The sequence below is a fragment of the Anopheles darlingi genome, chromosome 2, assembly GCF_943734745.1.
Source record: "Anopheles darlingi chromosome 2, idAnoDarlMG_H_01, whole genome shotgun sequence".
NCBI lineage: Eukaryota > Metazoa > Arthropoda > Insecta > Diptera > Culicidae > Anopheles > Anopheles darlingi.
Genome location: NC_064874.1, coordinates 7,235,001 through 7,245,000, shown reverse-complemented (window position 1 = coordinate 7,245,000; position 10,000 = coordinate 7,235,001). Strand labels below are relative to the sequence as shown.

Below are 10,000 nucleotides of genomic sequence, written 5' to 3'. Positions count from 1 at the left end.
TTCCCACTTGGGTGGTGGTAAGCTAAACTCCTGCTGCGGAGGTAGCTTGTGCAGCTCTATATCAGGCCCAAGCAGAAGCGACACGTGATCAAACATATCGACCAGGGCGGATGCTTCATCTAGCAATCGTGAGACAGCCCGATGTTGCCGATCGCTCCAGGTAACAGTTTTCTGGTGCGGTGCACGAGGTCGCCTAGGTGGAATTGGTGAGAGTCGCATATTGGCAACACGTGAGCCTATGACGAGATCCTTAAATTCGGCCCATGGCCGTTCGCCTTCGCCGATCGAGCGACGCGGTAGCTCACGCCCCACGTACTGTTCCGAGTCGTCATCGGAAAAGTCCAAATCATGCCACGCGGCAAAGGTGGGTGTTTCCAGCAGTTGACCTCGATGAGGCGATGGATCACCTTCGACCGTGGCACTGATCAGATCCGGCGTGTTTGCGTCCTTAACACTATCGCTACTGCCATGTGACGAGCATACGAGCTCCCCCGGTGCCGTATCACCCGTAATGGGACTAGAATCATCGGCTGCCGATGATGCTATGAAAAAGCTTTTCATGAGCGGTTCCTCCTCTCCGGCTGCTTCGGATTCGTCCAGCACATCTGAATCAAGCGGTTTCGGTCGAACATTCGATAGAAGCGGCAATGGCCCAACTGTTGCTGTTCCTTGTGATGGTACTTGCTGCTGTTCGCCGCCGGTCAGCGGGTCCAGGAATTTGCGAAACGAGATACCACTGCGCGGAATCGCGGTCTGAGTACCACTATCACATGTTTCCACACCTTCCGTCATTTGAGCCACCGAATGAGTGAGGATTACTGGCGGAGATAGGATACGGAAAGCAGTGTTAAATGGACCGAAGAATGTTTAACGTCGCTTAGATGATACTCACAATTTCCAATCTCGCGCATCACCAGATTGCCATCGGTAAGAATTTCCTCATCTACCATCGCAATCAGATCTGTTTGCTCGTCGGTGGATGCCTCCTTCATTAGTATCGTATGCACTGGATCCGTTTGCACCGTCGCATTGACTCGTCGCATTCGCCTGGAATGCACCGTGTGCACAATGAAAGACCAAACAAGACACACAGAACGAGAAGAGAGAACGTAGGTCAGCTGAACTTCTTTGGCAATGCTCGTGGGTGCCGTGCATCGCAGGCGCAGAACAGATTTATTTTTGGATCCGTAATCCGGCGCACCCTAGTCCGGCTGGTAGGTAAGAATGAAACAAATACACCCGGATGAAGGGATCGGCCACACTCACTTGGAAGCCTCAAGAAATCGTGCCTTGATGTCGGGTTTTGGAGGTGGAGGTACCGGAACTGCGGTCAAACTGGCCGGACGCCATGGTGGTCGCTCTTTCTGTGTAGCGGAGGTTGTGATTTGTTCCACGTCCTTGGAAGATTTCCTAGCTCCCTTAACGATGCCAATCGATCTATACGAAGTATGAAAAGTTCAAATGCATTTCATACATGGAACACTCAATTGCAACAAAATCCGTCATTACCTGAGCGAGGTGTGGGAGTTTGCAGCCGACACTACCAACGATTCATCACTAACACTTTGGGTTTCATCCGACGATACGACACTTCCAGGTGATTTACTCATCCTTGGTTCAGAAGAGTTGAATTCTTTTGGCGATATTACCGTTCAATCAATTTCCGAACCGTCCAGTTTCCACCCCAAATTCCCGTGATCTCCCGAGTAAAGTTACAATGGAACTGGAGCAGGGTTTTCTTGTTCTCGCGCGGGAATCGTGCAGTTGTTTACCAGTTCGTATCTAGAACGAGGATGGTGGTTGCCGTACAGGTCAGTAAGGAGAGCTATTTCCAATGAAGCATTTAGAGTCACGAGGCTCACTTCGTGGGTGTATTGATTTTTGTCGGATCGCAAAACGCCCGCCTGCCGGGAGGGCAATAATCCGTGGCACAGGGCAAGGTACACGTGCATCGAGAATAGCAGTGGATTACTGTTGGTACACGTTGGATGGCATTGAATGTTGCAGCTCACGCTAGTAGTAATTGTATCAGATATACGCTTTGAAACGATTAATTACCGAGGAGAATATGGCGATTCACTTCCGCCTTATTTAATTGGATATCCAATGTTGAATTTAGAAAGGATTCAACGAATGTTATCTGGATGTTGTTTCGATAAATCGAGGCAGATAATAATGAACACATAAATGAATAATTCAAAACACATATATTGGCTCTAATGTTGTTTATTCAATAAACAATGCCCTCTAGTTTGAATAGAACATGGCCAAGTGCCGCAGCACATCCTTGTTATACTCCTCGAGCGTTGGTTTCCCCGCAACATACCCGCACTGCGTGTACAACGTCAGCGGAGCCTTGCGGAACCACAGGTTCCGCTCGGTTGTAGAACTCAGATCCAGCGTGTTCAACTGAAACACGCCGAAATGGAAAGTTTTACTGTCTGTTTGCACTGCTTGAACCGTGATAGGATGTGGAAGAGCCTTCACATCGTTGCCATACAGTTGTCGTGCCCGTGACGCAGCCACGGCAAACGCTTTCATCATAGTACGAGCTTCCTTCTGATCGGACGAAACGGGTAGCTCGGTTAGATTCTTCACATCGCCCGGCGAGCAATGGATGAGCACTGTGTGCGGATGGGACAGTTTGTAATTCTTGCTGATGGCTGTAGAGAATTTGAAATAGAAAAACGGCACATTAATCGCTGTGAAAAGGGCATACTAGTGCGGTAGGTACTTACGGTACTCGTTTTTCCAATCATAAATATTCTGCGTCGGAATTGAAATAGTCTCTTTAACAGGGAATAGTGTTGGCAGCTCCTTATCAAGCGGACGATAAACGTTCACGTCGAAGGGATGCAGCGGAGCTTGTGATATAATCATAGAATCCGCTTTCACGTTCATTAGTAACCGCTCGCCATCCTTTTCAATCGGAACTAAGAACTGAACATTGTAAACTACTTTGCGATTCGCGTTGATTGGTCTCCCACAGAATCGTTCACTGTGAGTAACAAGCTTAGAGAGGATAAGCTGACTGAAAAGGTAAGGGCCAAACGATTAGTGTAACGGTAAAGACAGCTATCTGAAGCACATACTTTCGTCTACCCTCTGATATTCCGTACGTCCGCGGTAGTTTGAATGCTGGACGATCCGGAACCTTAACGATGGCCGTTTTCACCTGCTCAGTATCGAATACTAGAGCGGAAAGTACGGCCTGCTGCATCGATCGGTCCAGCTGGGTCGGTACCTTCGTTTGGTCCAGTTTTTCCTCCAATTTCAAGGGGAGATCATCGTAGACAACCGTGTTGAGCAGGGCCTGGCTCTGACGGACCCCTTCGAGTAGCACATTCTCGTCACCGTACACGTACGCCTGCTGGGAATTCCACAGAGGGTGCGTCTCGTCGAAGGCCACCGGTGGTGGAAGAACACCGGGAATGTTAAACTCCACGAATGGTCGTTGTTCCTTGATCACTTCCTTCGGATCACGAACGGCAATTCCACGGGCCACCAGTTCCTGCTCAGCACCGGTATCATTAGGCACGCGTTTGCCCTGCCGGAGCCAATGTTTCTTGAAGTAAAAGCCGATGTGTTGCCGCAGCAGAACGTGTGTTAGCCTCATTTTGTTGGACTAAACTTTATCGAAACCGGTGAATAAACGCTGATTAAATAACTGAGGTGTTTCTGACGTTCCGTTTTGTGCTGATGTTTCGTAACAATCGAACCGCAACCAAAACAAATCGGAAAAGTGATTTCCAAATACCGTTTTCTCTATTAATTTTTCATCACTTGTGGAAAGAAAATACGTAGTTTTTCCTAATAAAAACTCGTCTTTTGATGGTTTTTTGCTCGATGTTTGGTTGGATTTAAAATTGGCGCAGCTTCTGGCAGCACTGTCCGGTCTGACAGTTTGACAGCTACACAGGGAGACGCGTGTACGTACACGGTTTGTGCGCTTGTGTGCGGTTGCGTTTGTACGCTTGTGTGCGTTCGGGCTGGAGAGCTGTCAAACAGAAACGACTTTCGGCCGCCGTTCTGCTGTTCGTTGTGCGGTGTGGTACGAATGGGAGAAACACCGAAGAAAAATGGCTGATGCGAAAAGATCAACAATCTCGACGACAAGCAACAGCAACAGCACACCCGGTGGTAGCAGCACCAGCAGCAGCAAGTCCCGCAAGTCCAAGAATGACCTGATCCGCAGCATCGTGGGCTCGTATCTGAAGGCGCGCAACTATACCGTAAGTACCGCGTCTTCCCCCCTTCCTCTTTACCCGGCTCGGCACCTGTCAAGCGAGCCCTTTGCGGCGCGATTCTGCCGCTCGTTAACTCGCTGCACCGATATGACCCCCGAAAGCCGTGCCGAATCCGGCCTGTTTGACCGTATGATGGCGTCCCTTCGCGAAAGCTACCTTACCGGCCGGTTTCCTCCGGCGCAGCGTCCTGCTTGCGCCTCCCAGTAGATGGGATTTGTGGTTGGGAGTACAGAATTGATTGAAAACCTTCTCATTGCAGGTTACCGATCGGCACCGGAAGACGGATCTTGTGCTGACACAGTCAACCGATCAAATCGTCATGAACACTGCCATCAAGAACGAGATATCGAAGGTGAACAGCATTCTGTTCTCGAACATCGGTCTCAATGCGAACCCATCTCAGGTCGATCAACATTTTACCAAGTACGTCGTCTCGCTGCTATCCACTTGCCTTCCACCGTGCTTATCGCACCCGCTTCCTTGCAGGTTCACCAAGTTCATCCGCTGTCAGCCGGCAGCGGTGCACGCGGATCTGAGCGAAATCATACCACCGTTGCTCTGCCATCTGTACATTGACATGCTGAAGGGCCGCGACTGGCGTCCCGCCATCGAATTCCTTCGGAAACATGCTCCGTTGGTGGGGAAAACGGACGCAACTAGTAGCACTCCCGCCGGACCGTCCACCGGTTCTGCCACCAATCTACTGCTGCCATTACTGCAACAAAACCAGCAACAGAAGCTGAACGGTACCGTCGATGCCAACGATCAGCGTGACGATCAACGAACACTTCCAACCGCTTCCGCGGTGCAGAATTCCATCATTCACTTCACACCCTCGCCCGCTGATCCCGAGCGCACTCAGCTGTACAAACGATTGATACACACACTGTCCCAGTTGACGCACATGCAGGACTGCGATAGTGATCCGCTTGTGGCGCAGTTTCGCTCCTGCCAAACGCAGCTGCGGTTGCGATCATCTTCAAACGCTACCTTACGTCAATACCTGGCAAAACATGGCCACTCGATCATCCTGCAGCCCCTGCGCACGTGGTTCTGCTTCGAAACGGTGGAAGATAAAAACATTATCGACTACAACCCGGGTTCAGGAAGCGAATCATCAACACAGTCAGCTGGTCAACGGGAAGCTTCCATGGTCCAGCCACAGGGATTGAATGCTAATGGACAGCTAACCAATGGTGTGCTCGGGGAACGGAGCCAATCGCAGGATCAAGCGCGAAAATCGGCCACACTATCAGCAGAAGGTACAAACGAGTATGACTTTGGAGAGCATACGACGCGTGAAAATGAGCGATACTTGCTTCTGAACGGGTTTACCAAGCCCTACATACGGTACCGGTTGCTAGAGGAGGCTGAAAATGGCATGTCCAGTGGCCATTTGCTCACTAACGACGAGGACGAGGAGGAGGACGATGATGATGATAACGATGGTGTACGAAACGATGCGAAAGTGACCGCAACGGTTATCACCGAGCCGCATCATCAACCAGAAAGTACGAGCGACAATGGAGCCGGGTTGGGTGCGCTGGGGTTTCCTCGGCGGCTCACGAGCCAGGAGCGTTTGAAACGGTTGCAGGAAAGTGCGGAGAAGTTAATGCTTTACGAGCGTCCGCTATGTGTGTACAGTTTAGAAAATGTTGGTCACCAGCTGACCAGTGTAGCGATCGATCCTAGGTGCTGTCACGTGGCAAGCGGATTTGAAAACTCTACCATCATGCTTTGGTCTACGAACCGGAGCACGCAAATGGGTCGCAAACCGTATGCCAGCTTGCGGGATCGAGGGTGCAGCTGGAACGTAACAGCCTGTGATAATAGGTTTAGCGAGTCGGAAGATTCTGATGATAGTGATGATGACGACGACGGCGGTGGAGAAGGAGTGACGGATGAAGAACGCGGTTCCGGTTCCCGAAGCATGTTCGATCTTAAGTCAAAGGCCGACCTTGGCCGTATCAACAAATTGCTACCCCCGCACAGCCGACGGAAGACGAAAAGGGAGCGTTGGAAGCAGTTCTTGGAGCGACGATGTTTAGATAATACTTTGTAAGTAGTCGAAAGAATGCCATAACACCGGTTCGATTTGGTGACTAACTCGAACGTTTCCTTTGTCTTTTGTTTACTTAGCACTGAAACGGGCGGTGTAGCATTGCGTGGACACACAAATGCCGTGACGGATTTGCTCTTCTCCGAGCATGACCCTTTACTGATGAGCGTTTCCCGTGATTGTACGATGCGAGCCTGGACTGGTCACGACTACAACTGTCGAGCGGTTTATCGAGGACACAATCATCCCATCTGGACAGTAGCGGAAAGTCCAACCGGACTTTTTCTGGCAACCGGTTCCCGTGATACGACGGCACGGTTGTGGTCCACCGATCGAAAGTTTCCTCTGATGCTATACGCCGGACATACGCAGGACGTAGACACGATAGCGTTCCATCCGAATGGCAGCTATCTGGCCACTGGATCGACCGATCTAACGGTGCGTATGTGGTGTGTCACCAGCGGTAAACAGCTTCGCCTCTTCACCGATTGTCGGCAACCGGTGCAGCGTGTGTGCTTTAGTCCGGATGGCAAATACCTTGCAGCTGGAGGTAAGATCGCTAGCAAAGGAGGCATCGAATCAGGAACAGAGTTTAGTTCTCATTTTCCCCCTAACATTCCCAGGTGAAGAAAGTCGTGTTCACATCTTTGATCTGGCGGCTGGTGCTCAGCTGACAGAGCTAAAAGACCACACCGCCGCGATCTCTTGCGCTACCTGGAGTCCCGATAGTCGTCATTTTGTGTCATCCTGCGTTGACGGTACGATACGTATTTGGGATGCAAAACGCATGCTATCGACCAGCGTGGATACGGCCACAGCGTCTGCTACGACGCAATCGCACTCAACAGCGCACCAAACACAGCATAGCAGTCAAGCGACAGTACTGAATAATGGGACCTCCACCTCGAATCCAAAGATCAACATCACATCCAACTCTTCAGCACAACAGCACTCTTTGAGTGCCACACGTAATTCCAGCGCTACAACACAAGCACAGGTAGCCAGTGGGGTCGTTACAGGTGACCCCGTCACGGCGGTACCCGCATCATCGGCTGCGCCTCCACCGGATCCGGCTTCTGTTCCTTCAGCTGCCAGCGATGGCAATTTACTGCTTGCATACTCAACCGGTTGTCGGAGAATTTATCGACTGCACTATAACAAGCTGGACGGTGGCTTGTGTTGTATAGGCAGCAGCTAAAAACTACAAACCAACCTTCCCCCCGCCCCAAACCCCCTTTACACATGCGTTCAGTACACACACCACACTCACCTGGTATAAGTATTATTTATTTGAAACTCAGTCCTCCACCAACGCCTAACCGGAAGCTATAATGGTTTCGGTCAGCTGCGAAGCGAGTGGAATCGGCATTATGATGTACAGAAAAAGCGTAGGGTAAAAACACAAAAGTGAGAGAGTATGTTACTAAAACTGAGAATATTATAGCTCAAGTAAGTGTCTGAGATAGGTCGGTGTCGCCGTCTGCGCACGGTATTCGGTATCGTGTGGTGGCCGTTTCTTCACATGATACTTAGAGGAGAAACAAAAGAAAATGAGGAAGAATTAGAAATAAGAAGAATCGTTCGAAAAAGCAGTTTCGTTTCAATGTGCTTTCATTTCACTTGAGAACAGAGCTGTATTGTGAGAAGAAAATTCCCAGAGGATGGCCAAAGAAAGTTGATATCGTGGTCAAGTTAAGATGAAAGAAACTTTCAAACCCAAATTGCAACTTACCGGCTCGGTTGGAAATTTGTTTGAAACATCTGTCAAAATACCCCAGGAACACGCCGTCCCTATAAGTACCCGACTTGGTAAATCGATGAAGGAAATCCATTAAAAATTAATTAAAATTGTTGTTTAACTCTCTTTTAGTTCATATTCATTTCTGATGAGCAAACAGAGTTTTTTCTTCTTTTAGCGAACTGAGAGAATTACAAAACAAAGTTGCTATCGTGGAAGGGCACCTTAATCCCAACTGTCGATACGAACCTGACATTTCGCGATTTTGTTCGGAAAAACAAAAATAAGTGCATCCTGGTTGAAGATTTTCACCGTCTCCACCGCCTTAAATCAGGAAAATTATCGCGATTCCGGCAAAAACGTGCGACTGGAAGCTTCCGCAGCACACCTTGCCAAAGTTTGCCAATTTTATTCACGACGGAAGCAGATATCAGACTTCTAGGGCAAGGCCATTTCTGTGTGTTTGTGTGTATGAAGGCCCGATTATTGTGCGCGATTAGCAAGCGTTCGTCAGCATATCCTGCAAAGAAAAACCAGCGAAAAGTGTAGCGGAAAGTGTCGTTTTCTTAGCGCTGCAAGGTTGTCCGTCGGTCAGACCCCTCCACCGTCTGGCCACCCTCCCATCACACAGTTTCACGCAGGATTGGTGTCAGTGAAAGCGAAAATCACCGCAAAACCCCCCGTCGGGTGGGCGGAAGTGTGGTACATCCTCGCCGCAAGTAGTATTGGTCAGTATAGGATGTGTGGTCGGTGGAATGTTGGGAGAAATGGAACGCAAGGAGCATCGACGGTGGTCCGGGATTAGCGACGTCTGACTCGACAATGTCACCCAAGGCCACGGAGGTAAGACGTTGCTCCGCTTAGTTTTACCGGAGTAACGCCAGCGGTGCTTGGGTTCGTTTGCCATCCATCCTTCGGCCACTTGCACGGCCTTGCCCACGACAACGAGACGATATTGTGTTTCAATTGTAGATTGATTGTGCTCTGTGCAGTATGAACGGGAGCAGCCAGGAGGATGTTGTTGAGCAACAGCTTGAGTGTGTAATGGAGGGCACCAGTCCACGGTTCACCAGCTATCTGCAAGCGCCGAGTGTGTGTTCCCCGATGGTTGTACATCAGCATCGACACTTTCAGCATCAGTGCCGAATCTGTGGTGTGAGCGAGGGCTTACGACGGTGCAGCCGCTGCCAGATTGCCTACTATTGCTCGGTTGACCACCAGCGGATCGACTGGAAACTACATAAGCTAGAGTGCCGCTCCATTCATCAGCTCCCTCCCCAGCAGCAGCAGCAGCCGCAGCAGGTTGATCAGAACATGGCTGTGGGTATGGTTCAAGCAGAACATCTGATCCCACCGCCACAGACCGCCGTTCATCTGTTGTACCAGAATGGAGGAGATGGTTTGGTCGCGGCGGGACAGTTACCCGAAAGCATCTTTCTGCCCACCTCGGGAGGCGTACGTGCAGAAATGCTAGACCCCGCGAGAACGAACACATCCAACGGCGGTGATGGTGCGTATCTATCGCCGAATGTAAACATCGGATCGCTGCAGGAGCAGGCGCTACGCACACAATCGCAGCAGCCGTCGTCGTCACCAGCAATAACAACGTCTGCGTCGATGGGGTATGAGCAGGAGCAGCAGCAGCAACAGCAACAGCAGCAACCACAAGCATCATTGTTAGCATCGGACGCGAGCGGCAGCGACAGTGGTGATGAGCTGCTGAACGAACTGGCAGTCGCAAAGTTATTTCCGATCGAAGCGCTCGCCTCAGCGGAGGAGTTGGTGGATCTCGATCAGATCGACGTGGACCACATACTGAACGAGAACAACTTTCTCAACAACATCAACAATTTGAACGTGTTCGACGGTACAAAGAACGAGCAGCAGCAACAGCAGCAACAGCAGCAGCAACAACAACAGCTACAGTTGTCTCAAAGTGATTTTCTAGTGACCAAC

General features: G+C 50.2%; 4 protein-coding genes across 4 annotated transcripts in view; 2 read left to right on the top strand and 2 right to left on the bottom strand.

Annotated features, from left to right (window-relative positions):
• LOC125951162 (uncharacterized) overlaps positions 1 to 1,689 on the bottom strand; it is a 1,980-nt gene extending 291 nt beyond the window's left edge. The window contains exons 1-4 of the mRNA XM_049679801.1: positions 1,510 to 1,689; positions 1,267 to 1,437; positions 893 to 1,047; positions 1 to 818 (exon numbers count right to left, since the gene is read on the bottom strand). The exon at positions 1 to 818 is cut by the window's left edge and continues 291 nt beyond it. Coding sequence (XP_049535758.1) covers positions 1 to 818; positions 893 to 1,047; positions 1,267 to 1,437; positions 1,510 to 1,610 — 1,245 coding nt within the window. The 5' untranslated portion in view covers positions 1,611 to 1,689. The remainder of the gene's footprint in view (positions 819 to 892; positions 1,048 to 1,266; positions 1,438 to 1,509) is intronic.
• Positions 1,690 to 2,214: 525 nt separating this feature from the next.
• Positions 2,215 to 3,730, bottom strand: LOC125951169 (39S ribosomal protein L37, mitochondrial). The gene is made up of 3 exons (XM_049679815.1): positions 3,093 to 3,730; positions 2,739 to 3,031; positions 2,215 to 2,663 (listed from the first exon to the last, which is right to left on the bottom strand). The coding sequence occupies exons 1-3, from the start codon at positions 3,614 to 3,616 to the stop codon at positions 2,248 to 2,250; spliced, it is 1,233 nt and encodes a 410-aa protein (XP_049535772.1). The 5' UTR covers positions 3,617 to 3,730; the 3' UTR covers positions 2,215 to 2,247.
• A 301-nt stretch (positions 3,731 to 4,031) lies between these two features.
• LOC125951109 (uncharacterized) lies at positions 4,032 to 7,891 on the top strand. Its single transcript, XM_049679701.1, has 5 exons — positions 4,032 to 4,232; positions 4,507 to 4,670; positions 4,734 to 6,305; positions 6,387 to 6,856; positions 6,930 to 7,891. Exons 1-5 carry the CDS (start codon positions 4,080 to 4,082, stop codon positions 7,502 to 7,504), a joined length of 2,934 nt encoding a protein of 977 aa, XP_049535658.1. The 5' UTR covers positions 4,032 to 4,079; the 3' UTR covers positions 7,505 to 7,891.
• A 430-nt stretch (positions 7,892 to 8,321) lies between these two features.
• Positions 8,322 to 10,000, top strand: part of LOC125951124 (uncharacterized) — a 7,520-nt gene continuing 5,841 nt past the window's right edge. Inside the window, exons 1-2 of the mRNA XM_049679726.1 lie at positions 8,322 to 8,887; positions 9,017 to 10,000. The exon at positions 9,017 to 10,000 is cut by the window's right edge and continues 636 nt beyond it. Coding sequence (XP_049535683.1) covers positions 8,867 to 8,887; positions 9,017 to 10,000 — 1,005 coding nt within the window. The 5' untranslated portion in view covers positions 8,322 to 8,866. The remainder of the gene's footprint in view (positions 8,888 to 9,016) is intronic.